Source organism: Furipterus horrens, unplaced genomic scaffold (assembly GCF_987537825.1).
Source record: "Furipterus horrens unplaced genomic scaffold, mFurHor1.1.pri manual_scaffold_13, whole genome shotgun sequence".
Classification (NCBI taxonomy): Eukaryota; Metazoa; Chordata; class Mammalia; order Chiroptera; family Furipteridae; genus Furipterus; species Furipterus horrens.
The window spans coordinates 43,888,479-43,908,167 of NW_028327183.1; the positions used below are offsets into that span (position 1 = coordinate 43,888,479).

General features: G+C 53.4%; 2 protein-coding genes and 1 long non-coding RNA gene across 3 annotated transcripts; 1 reads left to right on the plus strand and 2 right to left on the minus strand.

Moving 5' to 3' along the window:
* Positions 1 to 62: 62 nt before the first annotated feature.
* Positions 63 to 15,728, plus strand: GYS1 (glycogen synthase 1). Its single transcript, XM_090261118.1, has 16 exons — positions 63 to 354; positions 1,860 to 2,041; positions 4,042 to 4,233; positions 5,136 to 5,321; positions 5,679 to 5,823; positions 6,684 to 6,801; positions 7,038 to 7,158; positions 7,807 to 7,913; positions 9,050 to 9,109; positions 9,199 to 9,277; positions 10,938 to 11,051; positions 11,321 to 11,447; positions 12,959 to 13,054; positions 13,183 to 13,346; positions 14,016 to 14,096; positions 14,262 to 15,728. The coding sequence occupies exons 1-16, from the start codon at positions 237 to 239 to the stop codon at positions 14,580 to 14,582; spliced, it is 2,211 nt and encodes a 736-aa protein (XP_090117244.1). The 5' UTR covers positions 63 to 236; the 3' UTR covers positions 14,583 to 15,728.
* Positions 6,325 to 7,577, minus strand: LOC149994853 (uncharacterized). The gene is made up of 2 exons (XR_016507862.1): positions 7,473 to 7,577; positions 6,325 to 7,378 (listed from the first exon to the last, which is right to left on the minus strand). It is a non-coding gene; the product is annotated as an uncharacterized LOC149994853 (long non-coding RNA).
* A 1,500-nt stretch (positions 15,729 to 17,228) lies between the features above and the next one.
* FTL (ferritin light chain) lies at positions 17,229 to 18,766 on the minus strand. The gene is made up of 4 exons (XM_090260231.1): positions 18,460 to 18,766; positions 18,171 to 18,317; positions 17,727 to 17,852; positions 17,229 to 17,555 (listed from the first exon to the last, which is right to left on the minus strand). Exons 1-4 carry the CDS (start codon positions 18,559 to 18,561, stop codon positions 17,403 to 17,405), a joined length of 528 nt encoding a protein of 175 aa, XP_090116357.1. The 5' UTR covers positions 18,562 to 18,766; the 3' UTR covers positions 17,229 to 17,402.
* Positions 18,767 to 19,689: the final 923 nt, after the last annotated feature.

Consider the following 19,689-nt stretch of genomic DNA (forward strand, 5'->3'; position numbering starts at 1 on the left):
CGGGCGCCGCCTCCTGGCGGCCGCAAGGTTTTACTGCAGGGGCCCCACAGGGCTCAGTGACGCTGCGGCCGTCTCCTGCTTAGGACCGGGGGTGCGGTCGTGCAATAGGAAGCCGAGGGCGTTGCAAGCTTCCCTTCGGGCATCAGCTACCTGCCCCCACGCCTTGCGGGGTGCATTCCTCAGACACCTCTAGAGCCCCCACCTGTGGCCCCTGGAACTCCCTTCCCGCGTCCGCCATGCCTCTTAACCGCACTTTGTCCATGTCCTCGCTGCCAGGACTGGAAGATTGGGAGGATGAATTCGACCTAGAGAACACAGTGCTCTTCGAAGTGGCCTGGGAAGTGGCCAACAAAGGTGAGCATGCCAGGCAGCGGGGCCCGGAGGAGAAGGGCAGTCGGGGATCGGGGCCGGGGATTCTAGTGATAGTGGGACGGGGGCTACATAGCATGACTCCTGGGTTCTGGGCAAGGAGCCTATGACTCCTGTGTCCTTGGGGAGGGGCTGGGATATGTCTCCTGGGCCCTGGAGGGGTGGCGATGAGTCTCCTGACTGTTAAGATAAAAGGAGGCTGGAAGTTCCGGTACCGGGTCCTAGGGAAGAGGAGCTAACCTGAAAGATTCCTAGGTCCCGGAGGGAGGTTTCTGAGACCTGAATCCTGAACAGGGAAAGGGATGGGGGGTTGGCACTTGTTAGTACAAACCTGGGAAACGGCTGGGTTTCAGATCTGTGGCCCTCCGGATTTGGGAGAAAGCTGGCTGGCACATAAGTCATGGTGGGAGAATAGGGGCACTGGTCACTTTAGAGTAAAGGTGGGAGAGTACTGGAGGCCCTAATTCCTAGATCCCAGGGCGGGAGAGAGTTGGGGGCCTGAATGCCCAGGCTCTGAAGGAGATGAAGGCCTGAACTCTGAGTTCCTAGAAGTAGAGAAGTGTATGGTCACAAACACTTGGATGCTGGAATGAGGGAAGGCTGGAAAGTCCTAAGTTGGTCAGGGGTTGGGCTCTGGGATGGGAGTGGCTGGGGCCCTGGATTTCTGTGTCTCGGGCTCCAGAGGGCCTGAGGTTCTGGGTGTGGAGAATGAGGAGGGGCTCGAAGCCCACAAGCAGGCAGTCTTGCTCCTCAGAAGAGAAGGAAGTGAGGGGGGGTTGCCTAGCTGAATCCTGGGAAGGAAAGTGACTGGGTCTTACCTCATGGGAGGGGCCCATGAGCACAGAGCCATGTATGACTAGGGCTCGGGGTCTAGGAGGTACAGACGCTGGGGCCTAGGCTCCTGGATCTAGAGAGGAGCCCTGGGAGGGGCAGAGTTCCAAATGCCTGTGTCCCCAGTTGGGGAGAGGGGAGTCGGGGACAAGTCAGCAGAGTCCCTGGAGGGCAAGGAGTGACAATTCCAACTTTCCCTGGGCAACTGCAGGAAGCTGAGTGGGGCCCTGCTGTGTCCTAGAGCCTAACTGAGAATTTAAACCTAACTCCTGTAAGCTGGGAACTCGGAAACCTGGGTCCTGGTAACCCTTGTCAACTTCTGTCTTCCTTGGGGCCCCAGCCCCTAATGCCCTCAGATTCAGGAGCTCAGGCTCTCAGCCCCTTAACTCAGACTCAGAAGTCCAGCCTGAGCCCCCTTGTCCCTCAAAGCCCCAACCCCAGCACCCTTTTGTTCCCTTAGCCCCAGGAGGACTGTCCTCCAGCCCCTATTTCCTCCTCCCTCCAACTCCGATGTCCTCCCTCCAATGGGCTCCCAGTCCCCTCTGGCCTCTAAGCCAGAAGTCCGGGGCCCCAGCGCCTCCCATGGCCCCTGCCCCTGCCCCAGGGCCCAGACCTGTGGACCTCAGCTGGGGCCTGTCCTCATGAGCTTGGCCCCACAGTGGGTGGCATCTACACGGTGCTGCAGACAAAGGCGAAGGTGACAGGAGATGAGTGGGGCGACAACTACTACCTGGTGGGACCATACACGGAGCAGGGAGTGAGGACCCAGGTGGAGCTGCTCGAGCCCCCAACCCCGGCTCTGAAGAGGACACTGGAGTCCATGAACAGCAAGGGCTGCAAGGTGGGAAATGCTCAGCCGAGGGCAGGTAGGTGGGTGCCTGCAGCCAGGGTGGGAGCAGCAGATGGAGAAGGGGTGGGGCGGGGGACATGGCCCCAGGGCAAGAGGGAGGCACAGACAGACACTTGGGAAGACCTGGTACTTTCCTGGGCAGATACAGAGGAGGGATGACAGATGTAGGACCCCGTGAAGTAGGTGGGTGAACCCCAAGCTGTAAGACATTGGTAAATAGACAGCAGGTACAAGACAGACTGAAAGATGCTTCCAAGAGGCCAAGATCCTCAGACCCAGAGAGAGAGAGAGAGAGAGCTAGACGGAAGGAAAGACAGCCAGCCAGAACCCGGGGGGTGGGGTGGGCTTGGAGTGAGGCAGGGGGGCAGAGTGGGGGTTCTGGAGCCTGAAGTTCAGATTTGGCTTCTCTACTTCCTGTGCATGTGACCTTGGCTGACAGCATCTGCCCTGTAGGGTTATGGGAGGATGAGTTAGTTAATAAAGTCTTCAGCTCAGTTCTTGGCATGAAGTTAGCCCTGTGGGTGAGCTATTATCGTTGTGGTTATTATTATCATCGTCATCATTATTACTATAAAAAGTGGAGCTTGCAGAGTGAAGTGGACAGGCAGGCAAGGGACGGAGAGAGAGAGACTTGAGTGTCCCAATAGGTGATGGGGGCTCCCCCTACTCCCCAGGGACTAGAGCCATAGAGAGAGACAGAGTTTAGAAACGAAGAGAGGCTGCCTGATGTTTCAGAGAGAAAGGCCTAGAAGGAGAGAGGAAGAGGATGGAATACTGATGAAGGGAGGAGAGGTTGGCAGGCAGACCCAGGGTACACAGAGCCAGGGATTAAAGAGAGGAGGGGACAGTCCCAGGGCTCCAGATGAGGGCTGAAGAATAAACACGGAGAGGTGGCTGCCACCCAAGGGGAGGGCTGTGAGGCAGAGGGCTGAAGGACAGACAGGTTGGGGCTTGGGAAGGATACAGTGCTTCCTGCATTCATTCACAGGTTCTGTTTGGGGTGGTGTCTGGAGCCCAGTCAGGCGGGAGGTGTCCCCAAGATACCCTAGAGCAGCCCAGCCCTGCCCCCCACACACATGGCAGCTGCTCCCCACGTGCTGGGGGCCTAAGAATAGCCCCCCCAGCAAAAGGGCAGACAACAGCTGGGAGGGGGAAGGGCATCGGGGTCAGGCTCCCACGGCTGGGAAAAACCAGGTTGGGAGGAGGGTGACTGCTGGTCAGCTGGACTGAGCTGTGGTAGCAGGCCCAGAGCCTAGGCCACAGTCTCAGGAGGAAAAGAAGCAGACCTGAAAAATGTGGCAGGGGGCAGAAATGGGGCCGCGAGCCTTGGGAACATGGCCGTGGGTCGAAAAATGCAGCCCCCGGATGGGGAAGGAGAGAGGATGGCGGTAGAAACGTGGCTGCCGAGGACAACATGCGCCTAAGGGCAGAGGAAAGAGGCAGCAGGTGATGACAAATATATGGTGAAAGGGTCAGAACCAGGCAGCCAGTGGCAGCGAGAACAGTGAGAGGAGCACCCAGTGGAGAGAACTAGCAGCAGAGAGAAAAGACTGTGGCAGAAAGCATCATGGGGGTTGAGGCGAGAAATGTGGCAGCCAACAGAAACAAGGCAGCAGGTCAGAATAAGGATTATTAGCCCGGTGGAAAGACAAGGCAGCGGGGGGCTGGGGGAGGGGGGTGCACAGAGACGGGACATGCAAAAGGTGAGGTTAGAAGTAAGGCGGGTGAGAGATAGCAGCAACTGTAGAAACTAAGCAAGGGACAGGTAAAAGGTTGCGACCGAGATGGGAAAAGATGGTGATGGGAGGAATAACGAACAGCAGATGCAGAAATAAGGCAGCGGGTGAGACATTGGCAGCAGATGCAGAAACCGGGTGGAAAGACTGGGCCGGTGAGCCCAAGCAGACAATCTAGCTGCTGGTGGGAGAGGCACGGGTGCTGTGCCCAGAGACTGTGGTCAAAGCCCTAAGCCTCCCTCTGGGTCTGCCCAGGTGTATTTCGGGCGCTGGCTGATCGAGGGGGGCCCCCTGGTGGTGCTCCTGGACGTGGGAGCCTCAGCCTGGGCCCTGGAGCGCTGGAAGGGGGAGCTCTGGGACACCTGCAACATCGGGGTGCCCTGGTACGACCGTGAGGCCAACGACGCCGTCCTTTTTGGCTTCCTCACCACCTGGTTCCTCGGTGAGGTAGGCCCCACTGCCGGTCCCCAAGTCATTTCTTTTGGCCCCAGGCGCAAAACTGCAGTGGCCATCAGCTCCTGGGGTCTGAGTGGGGGCTAGACGGGAACTGGTTTCTTCCGGAGCATTCTGGGAGTTGTAGGTCTCTTGATCTAAGGATTAACTCTTATCTTTGGGAACATGGACATCTGAGGACCCAGACTCTTTTTTTTTTTTTTTTTTTTTCCCTCAGAAACCCAAACTCCAACCTCAGCTTTATCCATTCTAACCTTCTAAGTACAGGAATTCTGAGCCATTAGCTCTTCAGGGGGTTGGCCGAGCTGGACGGCTTACCCAGGGAATTCTGGGAGTTGTAGTCCTCTAGTCTGATAGTGGTTGGACTTGGCTCTCAGATGGGACCCTGGATGTTTGGGAAATGCCACCCTATCTGAGAACCAGGAAACTTGGTTCTGACCCCCTTTTGGGTTTTAAAGGGCTCTAGAAATTTTATTTCCCATGCCCTGGGATAAACAATGTATGAATTGGCTGCTTTTAGGGCATTTGGTGAGTTGTAGTGCTTTAGCCAATATTGAGTGAAGGTCTATTAGTAATGAGATGAAAGGTCTCCAGTTTTGTCCAGGACTTGGAGACACCAAAATTTAGTCTTTCCAAGTCAGCCTTGCTGGGACTGAGAAGATTGGCCAAAATAACCCTGGCTCCCATCAGCCTCAGAGGATGGAGTCAGCTGGTCCGGCTACCTCAGAAATGTATAGCTTCTTGTCCTCTGGGGATTGCAGTGGGCTGCCATTTGCTTTGTGCAGCGGTGGTGATAGATTTGCCTCTCCCCTGCTTCCTCGCCCACTGTGGGGATTGCTGATTGTCTTCGCAACACACGTGGAGACACAGTGGCCCTATCCCTTGTTGCCCCACAGTTCCTGGCCCAGAGCGAGGAGAAGCCGCATGTGGTTGCACACTTCCATGAATGGTTGGCAGGCATTGGCCTCTGCTTGTCCCGCGCCCGGCGGCTGCCTGTGGCTACGATCTTCACCACTCATGCCACGCTTCTGGGGCGATACCTGTGTGCTGGTGCTGTGGACTTCTACAACAACCTGGAGAATGTGAGCTGGGCCCTGGCTGGTGTGGCTCAGTGGATGGAGCACCAGCCTGTGAACCAAAGGGTCATTGGTTCTATTCCCAGTCAGGGTACATGCCTGGATTGTGGGCCAGGACCCCAGTTGGGGGCATGAGAGAGGCAACCACACATTGATGTTTCTCTACAAGTATTTCAGGACAGCCCAAAGCTGTCTGCAAAGCCCACAGATATCAAGCTGGTCTTCAGGACCCGGAAATCCCAAGGCCCTGAATCCCTTCTCCTCCCTCAGACCCAGCGTCCAGCCTCCCCTAGGACTCCAGGGTCTGGACCCCTAGACTACTACCCAATTCTCCTAACTTGATTGCCCTTTCTTCCCGCCCAGTTCAATGTAGACAAGGAGGCTGGTGAGAGGCAAATCTATCACCGCTACTGCATGGAGCGGGCAGCAGCCCATTGCGCTCACGTCTTCACTACTGTGTCCCAGATCACCGCCATTGAGGCTCAGTACCTACTCAAGAGGAAGCCAGGTAGGTGATAGGCTGCGGTCCTCATATGTGAATGAGGTAGCTAGGTATCTATGCCAAGGCCTGTACCTATTTATTTTTAAAGAGCAGAGAATTAGAACTCCCAGAAGACCCTACCTTGGTGGGCTGAATATAAGGTGACCTGTACACCCTAGAGGCTAATGGGAGGTGTAGTTTCTTTGATATGAATTTCAGAAATTGCAAAATTCTTTTATTGACTAATGTAGCTATTGGTCTTCTGAAACGGGATGGAGGTTCCTCAGATTTTGTTTTTGAGTAAAGCAGCGTTAGAACCACTTGTTTTTCCCAGATTATAGCATGAATTCTCAATGTATGTAAGGTGAGACCTACAGCTCCCAGAAGGCCTTTGACTGGTTAGGTCCTTAAATTCCTGGAATTTTGCCCCAGGAGCTGATGTGGGTGGCAGTTTTTCATTGATGTGCTTTATTTTGTCAGATGGAAAATGGTTGGGATCCTAAAAGAGGCTTAAAGATAAAGGGCATATTACAGGAGAAACAGGACAGAGACGTTTAATCATTTCCAGCTCAGAGTAGTAGAGGGCAAACAAAAGAACTACGACTTTCAGAAGCCCCAATGTAGATGAGTTCCCTGTTTGGTTAGTCATTTGCAGGGGCTGATGGGAGTTGTAGTTATGCTTGTGAACATAAGCACATAATATTGGGTAAGAAGGCATCTGAATTGCAGGGCAGCTGGGTCATTAAGGGAACAAACTCACAGAGGATCTGTTGAAACAAAGAAATTGCTAAAGGAAAAGGGTCTTTCCTTCAGTTATTCATTCGACTACATTGATCTGAATGAGGAAATGAAGAAATGAAACTTGGGACATTCTCCCTCATTCCCAGATATCGTGACCCCCAACGGACTAAATGTGAAGAAGTTCTCTGCCATGCATGAGTTCCAGAACCTCCATGCTCAGAGCAAGGCCCGAATCCAGGAGTTTGTACGGGGCCATTTTTATGGGTAGGTGGGCCAGACACCTAGGTCTCTAGAGAAGAGGGGTTGGGGGAACAACGACTGAGTATTGTAGGACCTCAGATCCCCATCAAAGGAGAAAAACCACAAATCTTAGGAGTCTCCATGATGCCTCCTCACTGTCTATGATGTTCTTGGCCCCTGCAGCTTCTGGGGCATGTAGTTTTGAGGCCAGGGCTAGAAGGTGAGGGTCCCAGCTTCACACTAAATTATGACTTCCTTAGGCACCTGGACTTCAATTTGGACAAGACATTGTACTTCTTTATCGCTGGCCGCTATGAATTCTCCAACAAGGGGGCTGACATCTTCCTGGAGGCCTTGGCCCGGCTCAACTATCTGCTCAGAGTAAGACCCGGGTTGCGAGGGGACAGAGGGAGGTCAAGAAAATCAGTTCAGCCCTGGCTGGTGTGGCTCAATGGATTGAGGTGCCAGCCTGTGATCACCAGTTCGATTCCCAGTCAGGGCACATGCCTGGGTTGTAGGCCAGGTCCACAGTAGGAAGCATATGAGAGCCAATCACACATTGATGTTTTTCTCTCTCTCTTTCTCCATCCTTTCCCCCCCTCTAAAAATAAATTTAAAAATATCTTTAAAATGTTGCTTTAAGCCACTAAAATTTAGGGTAATTTGTTATGTGGCAATGGATAATTAATACACACCTTTCTGGTGTTTTGTCTGTCTCTTTTCATTTCTGCTCTCTCTGGGTGTCTCTGTCTCCCTTCATCTTAAAAAAAAGAAAAGAAAAGAAAATCAGTTCATACTGTCAAGAATAGAGACCCATGGAGGTGAGGATAGGGAATCCCCTCTGTCAACGGGGAGTGTAGAGACCTAGAAAGATGTTGGGGTCCCAGTGGAGTTGGTAACTCTGTCCTGTAATTCTCCCTGACAGGAAGGGGCATGGCAGGGTCCCAGTTGTCTTGGGGGATGGGAAAGAGTGGGTGGCCTCAGCCTCATCCAGTGGGATCCTGACCTCCCTGCTTTCCTCTGCCCCAGGTCAACAACAGCGAGCAGACAGTGGTCGCCTTCTTCATCATGCCGGCTCGGACCAACAATTTCAATGTGGAAACCCTCAAGGGCCAGGCCGTGCGCAAGCAGCTTTGGTCAGCAGCCTCTGGCCCGGGATCCCAGCTGTGTGCTCTGGGTTCAGTGTCTCTCCTGTAGTCTCAGCTTTGTCATCTGTTAATATGATCAACTTGCCCCACCGACATTCCTAGCGAAGTCACTTGCTTAAGAGACCTCCAGCTCTGGGGCAGTAAGAAGTCGTAGGCGGGACAAGTGTCACAGCATGACCAGGGCTCTGATACCCAGCCAGCGAGGTCCAACTCATGCCACTGACTCTTGCTGGCTTCCTTCCTTTAAGCAAACCATTACCTGTCTCTGGGCCTCAGTTTCCTCATCTGTAAAACTCATTCATTAGCCACCCCATGTTCCTTGAACACCTACGGTGTGCCAGGCACTGGTCCACGCCCTGGGGACACAGCTGTGTACACAAAAGAGAAAGTCCTTGCCCTCATCGAACTCACAATCTAGAAAATTCCATATAAAGTGCTCTGCCAAAAAAAAGAGAAAAACATAAGAATGTGAGAGGGTTGCCAGGCGACACTAAGAGAATGGCACTGGGTAGAGACAAACAGGAAATAAGGAAGCCCTGTGTGTATCTGGGAAACAGCAAGGGAACAGCAAGTGCAAAGGCACTGGGGTGTATGAGAGAGAAAGCAACAAGATCACTGGGGCTGGAGCAGAGTGCCCTGGGCTAGAAGTGTAGAAAATGAGGCCAGAGCTACGGAAAGAGTGAGCAGAGGGATGTCACTGGAGCTCTTGGGTAACGTTATTTGCTAGCTTCGTGTCTATCAATTTTCTTCTCTCGACATAGTTTTCCCTTTTTATAAAATGGGGCTTAGCACTGCCACCACCAGGACTGGTACAAGTTCTAATAATAGCTGACATTTCTGGAAGGCTCGCCTTGTGCTGGGCACTGTGTGCTTTTTGTCAAGGCTGCATCCACTTCTCACTGCAAACCTCTGAGGTTGATTCTATTTTTATCTCCATCTGACTGATGAGTCACTGAAGTCAGAGAAGGAAGGCCACCTATTCCTGGCCACACAGCTGATGCAAAGCACAAGGAATCCAAGCCTTCCAGGGCCTGTTGCCAAGGTCCCCGTCTTCCAACCTGGAGTCCCCAGAAGCCTATCAGTAAATGGCTGGTGTATATGTGATGTTGTTCTGCTCTTTCCAGGGATACGGCCAACACAGTGAAGGAGAAGTTTGGAAGGAAGCTTTATGAATCCTTGCTGGTGTGAGTGCTTCCCCCCTCAGCCTTGCATGCTTCTGGGTCCTAACCCCACTTCACCCCTTCTCAGATGCATGCCCCTGCTCACCCTGCAGGGGGAGCCTCCCAGACATGAACAAGATGCTGGACAAGGAGGACTTCACTATGATGAAGAGAGCCATCTTTGCCACGCAGGTATGGTTTGAATCCCTGAGCAAAGGGATGGCAGTTCCCGACAGCCCCAGAGGCAGCCTGCCATGTTAGCTCTGACCCCAGAGGTTGCTGGAGTTCTGAGTTATTGGGCGACTCTTACAGGGGAATCAATTCTGAGGTCCAGGTTGAGCTGACTGGTGGAACTTCAATTCCCAGAAGGCTTTAAGGCGGCCTGCCTTCCGGTGGCTTTGTCAGCCACATAGGCTGCCTGGAGTTGTAGATTCTTTACATCTTCAGGGGAACTTAAGAAAGGCCAGGCAGCCTTGATTGATGTGGCTTGGTGGATTGAACTGAAACGTCGCCAGTTCAATTCCTAGTCAGGGCACATGCCTGAGTTGCCGGCTGGGTCCCCAGTTGGGGGTATGCAAGAGGCAAATCTATCGATGTTTCTCTCCCTCTCTTTCTCCCGCTCTCTAAAAAATCAATAAATAAAATCTTTTTAAAAAGAAGAAAGAAAGAAAGTCAAGACAGCCACAAAAGGAGAACCAGAGCTCCCAGCCGGCCTACAGTCTCGCTGCATACCACCTCCACCTCTGTCCCCAGAGACCGATACGAGTGGTAGTTTTGTTGGGTCTCCTTAGGGGTAGTCGAAGATCCGCTAAAACACTTATTCCCCGGAGAACATTGATAAGTTAGCAGCTGCTGTTTCAGAGAACTGTCAGGCACCAAATGAGACCTAGTATTCCCAGCAGCCCTTAGGTTTTCTGTACACTGCCGCTTCCTTTGCCCGCAGAGACTTCTGAGAGTTAGAGTTCTTATAGTCTCTGGGGCCGAGGGTCTTTGGTGCTCATAGTCGGTGTTGGTGAGTCTCTTCCTGGGGAATGGAACCCTAACCAGTCAAGTAGCACAGACAAGATGTGAACTGTTTTTGGCCAAAATCATTTCTAATCATCCCTCAGGCAGTGACCTCACTGAGTGTGTTTCTGCCTTGGGGCTGCTGGGAGTTGTGGTTTCTTGGTTCGTGGGAGCCAGTATATAGACTGCAGGTGTGTAGAATTCTTAATGAGAGAAACTGGGGAATATTTGCAAAAGCAGGAGCATCCCAGCAGCACCCCCAGGACTTCTGTCACACTAGCTCTGTCCTCCAGTGGGAACTGAAGGAAGAGTTCAGGGGGAATTCCCCTCCTGGGAATTGTGGTTTCTTTGGGCCTCTGTTGGGGGTGAAAGTGGAGGGAATTGCAGGATGGAGAGTAAAGGGAACTTGAAGAGAAAGAAAGCCAGGATTTTCATAAGAAAACTGCAACTTCCAGCAGCACTAGAAGCTTGCTAGCATAGGACATCGTCTCTGCCCACTCCTCCCTCGGGCTCACCCAGTCCACTGGGGGAAGTTCAAGTTCCTTTGAATTTCTTTGATGATAGAGCCAAGAATATACAACAAGATAACTACAACTTCCTGTAGTCCAAGTGGCTTATTAACATGGGCTCTGCCTCAAAGACAGCTGGGAATGGTAGTTTCCTTTTAGCTCACGGGTGGTTAAAAGGAAAAAAGAACCTTTACAGATAGAGCCAAGTAGGAAGTCTATAAATCCTGGTAATCTCGGGCTTATTGCCCCACAACCCGGTGGGAATTGTCTCCTTGCATTCTCAAGGTCAGCATGTCCCTTCCCTCACTTGAGTCCCACCCCACTTGTGGCCCCTACAGCGGCAGTCTTTCCCCCCTGTGTGCACCCACAATATGCTGGATGACTCCTCGGACCCTATTCTGACCACCATCCGCCGCATTGGCCTCTTCAACAGCAGTGCTGACAGGGTCAAGGTGAGGCACTGGCCAGGGTGGGCTGACCATGGCAGGGGGGTGGGGGGAGCCTGGGCCCCACATTCCCCCTCTTACCTAATTTATCAAAGGATGGCTGTGTCTCAGAAGAACCTCAGCTTTGGAGGCACACAGACTTGGCTTCAAATCTTTGTCCTGCCACTAACTTGTGTGACTTTACACTCATTTTTCACTCTTTAGGGGCTACTGTGGGATCCCAGCCAATGGCTCAATAGGGTTCCTCTGGCTGAGCCCTTCTTTTTCACTGCCAGATTATTTTTCATCCGGAGTTCCTCTCCTCCACGAGCCCCCTGCTGCCCGTGGACTATGAGGAGTTTGTCCGTGGCTGCCACCTGGGGGTTTTCCCCTCCTACTATGAGCCTTGGGGTTACACGCCGGGTGAGTGGAACATGGCGCTGGGGTTCTGGTCAGATCAGGCATGATCCTGGGACGAGACACTCACCCTCTCTGAGCCCCAAGCCCCTCCTTTGCCAAACAGGGGCCACGGCAACAGTCTGTTCTGCCACAGCATGTGATTCTGTGACATGGTAGCTCATGTGATGCGTAACCAGAAGACTGATGCCACAGTTCACACGTGATTTTCCCCAATTTGCTGACATTTGGCCCCACACCCAAGAAAATAACCACAGCTTAATGCACAGTTCACTAACACAGCTGAACGTGGCAAAGTCTCCCTGATCGGTCCGTCCACAGTACCCGTCGGCTCCGCCTTCCTGCTGTTGGCTCGGAGCTGGAAAAACTAATTTGCAGTCTCCCTCAGTGTTGGCCATTCTGCCGCGGTCTGCCCAAACTCAACCCCTCACACCCTTTTCAATCAAACTTCTTCTGTGTGTTTTTAAGGCTAAATGAATACCACATTTGCTGTAGTATTTCATAATTTACAAGTAATTTAACAAGTATTTTAAGCCATGCTGCATGATCATTTGGAATTTTGCCAGTTTTCATTCACCCGTGGTTAAAATGGTGCATAACTATTGTATGGTCAGTCCCTACCCTATTTTTCCCGTAAGTCCTGTTATATTTAGTGTCTGCTTTTGTAGCTTAGCAGAGGTTTTTTTAGAGACATTACATAAGAATTATAAGGAACTCCTTGAACCATTTCTCAGTATCCGTTAAGGTAGTAAACCAAGCATAATACTCACTCAATACACAGCAATAGTAATACAGTAATGAGAGACCTTTCTTACCTCCTGTCAAAACAGACTATGAAGTTATAATAACCCAAAGAGTATGTATGGTTGGCACACAAAAGTATCTTACAGGTTGTGATGATTAAGTAGAATGGCAGACATTGGCCCAGAGATCAATAAATTAGCATCCTCATCACCCAGCTGTAGACTTTTCCTCATTCCGAGGCCTTGGGGCAAGTGAATTCCCTTTTCAGAGCCTCCTAGCTTCCCCTCTAAGAAATAGGGACTCGTCGTCGTCGGCAGCCGTCCGTCTCGAGAGACGATGGTGTAGCTTCTTAAGAGTCTATCTGCACCGCCGAGAATGGCTGTGCAGTCCAACTCGGGAGTGACACGGTATCTGTCTCCTCCCGTGTTGAATCGACATCTTGCGATGACGCTGGAGTGTCCTCTCCAGTGAAGCTGAAGCTACAGAGCCTGGGCAGGGTGATATGGAGGGTCTGCTGTTGCCCATGCAGCAGACCCCCCCTCTCTTCGCAGCTGAAGGGTCCAAGGGAAAGACGAAGTCAATACAGCTTGGTTTCAGGTGCGGACTAGAATAGTCTTAAGAGATGCTCTGGGTTTTCCAGCCCCTGACTTGCTCAGCACAGGGCCCTGCTCTTGGTTAAAGGCGCCAGTAGAGGGCGCCGCTGAGGCTTTTGTTGAGATTTAAGCCGGTCCGGGGGGGAAAGCTAAGTAGGCCTTTCTTACGCCTCCCCGCAGCCGAGTGCACTGTGATGGGCATCCCCAGTATCTCCACCAACCTCTCCGGCTTCGGCTGCTTCATGGAGGAACACATCGCAGACCCCTCAGCTTACGGTCAGCGCCCAGACTGAGAACCGGGACTCCCTGGGGCCTGGGGAGGAGGGGTTTTGGCGCCACAGAGTCCCGGGGAGAAGGAAGGTTCCCCCGATCCGTGGTCTCAGTCCCCACCCTGGCCCCCACAGGCATCTACATTCTGGACCGGCGGTTCCGCAGCCTGGACGATTCCTGCTCGCAGCTCACCTCCTTCCTCTACAGCTTCTGCCAGCAGACCCGGCGTCAGCGCATCATCCAACGGAACCGCACTGAACGCCTCTCCGACCTTCTGGACTGGAAATACCTAGGCCGGGTATAACTAACTCCCTTTCCTGTCCTCTGCTGCTGAATCAGCCGCTTCAGGGTGTGGGTCGCTGGTTCCTCAGTCTCCAAGGCAGGCGCAGGGGCAGCCGGTCTCCTGCTGGTAAAGGCTGCTGTCCCTTTAAGAAATTAATCAACTTCTGCGGGAAGACCACATGGGCCCAACGTTCTTATTTGCATAAGGGTGTGGCCAAAGCAACCCGACCCAGAGGCTGTCCATTCACAGCTCTGCAAGCTACAGAAGGGGTGGAGCGCCAGGAAACCAAACAAAACCGGATGATTGGCTTAGGTCAGCGATTTTCATCTCCTGGCACACATAAGCTAAATACTAAAATTCTAGGGCACATCAAGAAATAGTAGAACTTTGATTCATTCACATAGGACGGTTCTGGTATTGGCTATTGTCATTGTTTTACTTAACAATTTATGGGAAAAGAGACCTCAGTGCCCCGACTGAGTAGTCAGGTATTGCATGTTTTTAAAGTTCTTGGGCACACCAGCTGAAAGTCGCTGGCGAAGGCCCCAAGCCTTAAGGGCCTAGCGGAAGATGCTGCCGAGTGTGCTCATCTGCGTAAAAGATGTGGGCAGGGTTCTCCCCCCCTCTCTACACCTGCCCTTGTCAGCACCCCCCCTGATGCCCCGCCCCTTCTTTTCCCTGAAGTACTATATGTCTGCACGTCACATGGCCCTGGCCAAGACCTTTCCAGAACACTTTACCTACGAGCCGCATGAGGCTGACAAGGTGAGTAGGCCCTGCGTCCCTCTATTGGATCAGGAGCTGGAGGCCTGGGCCGAGAGGGCGGGGGGAGGGGGATTCCGTCCTGGAATCGGAAGCCTCGGTGGACGCCTGGGCAGGACTAGGGACCCGGGCTCACTTTGTCCTTCGTGCTAACATCCGCGCCCACAGGCCCAGGGCTACCGCTACCCACGGCCGGCCTCGGTACCGCCGTCACCCTCGCTGTCTCGACTCTCGAGCCCACACCTGAGCGAGGACGAGGAGGATCCCCAGGACCGGCCGCCCAATGAAGAAGGCGAGCGCTATGACGAGGAGGAGGAGGCCGCCAAGGACCGGCGCAACATCCGTGCCCCGGAGTGGCCACGGCGCTCCTCCTGCGCCTCTTCCACGGGCGGGAGCAAGCGCAGCTCAGACACGGCCCCCTCCAGCTCCGGCAGCACTCCCAGTGAGCCCCTCAGCCCCGCCAGCTCCCTGGGCGAGGAACGCAACTAAGTCCCCGCTCCGCACTCCCCTTACCCCCTGCCTCCCTCATCCAGAGGGTGGATGCAGAACAGCGCTGTTCCCAAACCCCACTCCAGATCCCGAACCTTCTGGGGGGTCCACAGCCCCACACCCTCCACCATACACTCTAGCCCTTACAGCTCCGCCCTTGGAATCCCCAACACTCCAGAATCCACAACGCCGTGCCTTTCTTGGGTTCCAGAATGCATAATCTGTGCCTTCCAGTCTCCCAGGCCTGGCCTGGGTCACAGGCCACAAATCTGCCATTACCCTGCTGTCATGGTGCCAGAGGTTTTAGGAAACCTGGCCTGTCACGTTCCAAGCTGGGGCTCCTCTGTAGCTTGCAGACTCTGCAGTATACAGAGCATGCCTTGCTCAGGCCCTGCCTGGGAGGGCCACCAAACGCTGGAAATCATGTGGTGGCCCTGCTAATGGAACAATCAAGTTCAGAGCTGGAGCACTTTGAAAGGACTTGAGCTAGCTGGATGCAGAAGATCCTCCATTTCAACTCCAGAACTCAGGCTCCAGGACAGGCACTCCTGTTTACTCTGTTCTGACTCTCCCCTTGGTGCTGGGTTCTGCCTGGAGGATCCCTCCACCCATGGTCCTCTCTTCCTCTACACTTTGGCCAAGCAAAGTGGGGCAGGCCACTTGGCTCCTCACTGCTACTGGAGAACATACAGCCTTGGTCTAGGTGTCTTGCTGGCCTTTTCTGGACCAGACCCTACTACCTTCCCTGAGTCTGAGTTCTCCCCATATCTCCAGAGTCCTCCTGTGCCCTCTCGGGAGTCCCCTGCTGAGAACAGAGCTGGCCGTCTTCCATTCCCACCTCCCCCAACCGCAAAGCCCACCATGAAACCACTGGGTGCTAGGTCCTGGCTGGTGAATCTAGAACCTAACCACTATGCTGCATCCTGGTCCCTTTCCCCTGGTCTAGAACTGAGCCAACTGCGTTCTAGAACTTCCGTTTTTACCTCGAGGCACTTCTGTCCCCAGCTTTGGTGAAAGGGAGGTGCCCCTCACGTGTGCTGTGCCGTGTCTGATGCACTTGATTTGCACTTGGGGTGGGGGATGGAAGGGGTATGATTGAAGTGTGTGTGGAGAATGAAAACAATACATCTATATTTAAGAATCCCAGGTCTGGTCCAGCATGAGGGCTTTGTGGACCTCTCACTTGGCCCCTCCCTCTTGTCATCTGCCCTCTCTTCCTCCTGCCTTTCTCCCCTGGCCCCCTGACACATTGTCTCATTCCTGCTGTCAAGGAGAGGCTTGGACTGCTATTCTGAATTCCAGTGTTAATTCAAGGGAAGGAACCTCTGTCTTGTTTAGTTGGGACCTAAGTTGCAAGTGGCAAAAATTTGGGTGAAGCACTCCAACAGAAAGGGGCTATGTCTGCAAAATGGATCCATAGGGAAACCATGAGCCATGCCTGTGTGGCTCTTTTAAATTCCTCAGCACTAGCAATAAGCAAGTGCTCAGTAACCACAAGTAGCCATGAGAGGCTCATAACGCCCTTACTGGATGGCACAGATATAGAATATTTTCATCAATGCAAAAAAGTTCTACTGAACAGTGCTAGCTTAGAACACAGCTTCCAGGGCTCTGTGGCCTTTGCCTTGGACCATGGTGTCCCCTGGAGAGCTGTTTTTGGAAAAAAATGTTTTTCCTTTCAGTTGTAGACTTAACTAGGTCAGGGAAACATCTCTGAATCAATTGTTTTTCAGGGGAGTAAAAAGCCCCGATTACTTGGATTTGGATGTCTGATATCCTGCTAGCCACTGTGGGGCAGACACACAAGCTTCTCACCCCCCCCCCCCCCACCGGCCCCCAGAATCACCAGTTACCACCACCAAAGTGCTGTGACAGCGGAAGGAGCATGGTGCTGAGTGGGCGAAAGAACAGGTGTCCAGCAGCCACTTCCTCTTCAATTCTCCCGGCAAAAACCGGGAAGTGTAGGGGTCAGTGTGATACCGTTTCGTAACTGGGACCCAACTTCAAGCTTCTTCAGTTCCCACTTGGGTGATTTCGCTGCAAGTTTTACTTCCCAGTTTCTGTGCTGGCTCCAACCTCCTGGCTCAGCTGCGTATCACATGCTCCCAGCCCCAGTCACTTGACTGCTTATTGTGGGCCTTGCACTGGAGCAGAGGTAGAAAGCAGCTTTTGGAGCAGGTCAGATCTGGGTGTGCCTCCAGGCTGGGGACAATTTCCATGCTAATATCCTCAACTCACTCACATGGGCTGGTAACCCTCCATTTCCATACTAATATCCTCAGCTCACCCACATGAAGGGGCTGGTAACCCTCCTTGACCTCCCTGGATACAGCCAGACTACTTTCAGTTTGGCACATCACTTGGTGACACACAAAAAGGGTTACTATGGTTACTCTCTAATACTTGTACAGTGTATGTTGTCAGCCAACAGCTCCAGGTCTTCAATACACTAGGACCCTCCCGGGGGCCTGGGCTCCAACCACCTAGGTGAGGCAGTTAGGAGAGCCCCCGACTGCGACACACCCCAGATGAGATCACACCTTAGAACAGGTGGGGCCCACTCCTCTTTCCCCTGCCAGGCCCATCCAGTGAGCCTCGTGAAAGCAGATCCCACCTAATTCCCCTCAGCACACACACAAAGCTACCAACTGCTGCAAAAAGCTTTATTGTTTCCATTTGGTCCAATACACAGGAGAGGGCTCCAGGGTGGTTAAGGGGGTGTCTAGTCGTTTCAGGGAGAGACTCAGGCAAAAGGCAGACGCCAGGGAAATGCAGAGGGGCCCCCTCAAAGGCCTCTGGGCTCCAAAGGAGGCTTCCTTCCTAGTCGTGCTTGAGGGTGAGCCTTTCGAAGAGATACTCGCCCATCCCAGCCTGGGGGCCAGCCAGCCGGCGGATGTTAGTCAGGTGGTCGCCCATCTTCTTGATGATCTTCACCTCCTCATCCAGGAAATGGTTCTCCAGGAAGTCACAGAGCTGAGCGATAAAAAGATGAGAAAAGGCTGCCACTTGTACTTAATAGCATGACTGTTTGGGGAATGATGTTCAGAAAGAATCTTCCCAAATGAGGCCAAGGCTTAGAATATAAGCTTTATTCCAGGGAAGGGCTGAGGAATGGGGTAGACTTGGATAAAAGGAAATACTTACATGAGGGTCTATGCGGGCAGAACCCAGGGCATGAAGATCCAAAAGGGCCTGGTTCAGGTTCTTCTCCAAGGCCAAGGCGGCTTCCATGGCGTCCTGGGTTTTACCCCACTCATCTTGGGGAGGCTTCTACACAGGAGACAGAGAAGTCTCAGAACCGGCCGCCTAACTCGCAAAGGACCAAACACCACGTTCCCGGCAGTCGCAGGGGTAAAGGGCCTGGTCTGAGAGATGACCATCATCCCCAGTGCGCTACAAACACATGTCCCAGGGGACCGTTCTGTGGTCTCAGAACCCGCTGTGCCTCCACTTCCAGCCACAAGGAAAAACCCACAAAGGCCTGAAAAACCTCCCAGAAGCCCACGCGGTGCGCAAACCGCCACTGTGAAGGCGCCTCGGCGCAGGGACTCCTAGGAAATGTAGTTCACAGGCCCACACACTACTTACCACCACGTCCTGGAAGAGAATGCGGCCACCGCGCTGGTTTTGCAGCTTTAAGAGACGCTCGGCGCCCTCGCGCTTCTCCTCGGCCAACTCTCGGAAAAAGTGCCCCACGCCGGGCAGAGCCACATCGTCCCGGTCGAAAAAGAAGCCCTGCGGGAAGATGGCAGAAACAACGGTTAGCGGGAGGCGCCAGGCATGCAGACCCCGCCCTCTGACTACCCAGCAAGACAAAGAAGGCCGGCGGTGCGCAGGTGTTGGGAACGCGGGCCTGGGGCATCGCGGGGACCCTCACCAGAGAGAGGTAGGTGTAGGAGGCCCGCAGATGCAGGTTGGCCAGGCGGTTGACGGCGGCCTCCGCCTCAGTGGAATAATTCTGACGAACTTGGGAGGTCATGGTCGTTCGGCAATGAAGATTTAAGGCCAAAAAAACGGTGTTGGCTGGTCTCGGAGGCTGAGGATCGCTGAGGTGGTTCCAAAGATGGTGACTAAAAAAGATGGAGGATACTTGAAAAGAAAACGCGACCCTAGGTCTGTTCCGTCCAAACCCTGTTGAAGCAAGAGACAGATCCCAGGACCGCGGAGGGTACTGTGAGAGGAGGCGACCAGGGCGGCTGCTTTTATAGCCCTTGGGGCCCGTGGAGGTGGAGCGACCAGAGAGAGCGCGCGATTGGCCAATTGTTCGTGGCGGTAGGTGGAGTCTGAGCCCCAGACCACCACTCCCAACGCGGGGGGCGGGGAAGTCACGCGGCCGTTCTTGGAGGCTATTGTGAAATGGGAATTAGTGAGGGGGAGGGGGATGCAAGGGTCTGGTGCTGATTCCAAGGGTAATCAAGGGGCTCTGGGGGGGTCTCTGGTCGGTGGGAGATTAATGGGGATACTGGGAGCCCTGGAAAGTGATGATCCTGTGGTCCTGGGGGTGTTTCAGGAAGGGAGGTTGGATTCTGAGAGCATGGACTCTTCTGGAACCCTGGGGGTTCCTCAGAGGTGCCGAGGCCTTCAGATTACTGGGGTTTGCTTTGGGAGCTGAGGGGTCCCCAGATCATTGGGGAGTTTGGAGGTCAGTAAGATAGTACTTAAGGAACCTTGGGATCTCTCCGGAAGATGGGTTGGAGGGGAGCCCTTGGGTTTGCTGGGAAGTGGAGCTACGTTTTTTGTTTTTTTTCTGTAGCCTTAATGTTCACAGCAGAAGCCCTATTTTTGTGGAAACTTTCTGGGGGAGGTCTTTAGGCCCTTAGGGTGATCTGCAAGATTAAAAGGGCAGTTGCTCTAGAGCCTGGGGGCTGACCCCGAGGAGCCGGGGAGAAGGGTGTTTTCGGAGTGCTAGTGTGGGCTTTTTTCAGAGGTAGGAGGTCTTGCGGAACTCTTGAGAAAGAGTCTGGGACCCTTTGGAATGCCTTGGGGCTATTTCAGGGGTCCATTGTTTTTCTTGAGGCTGAGATAGGGAGGGGCGAAATGAGCAGGAGCTTTGGGGACTCAGGCTGTATTTCCTGGAGACTGTTTTGAAGGTGGCCAGAGACGCTGG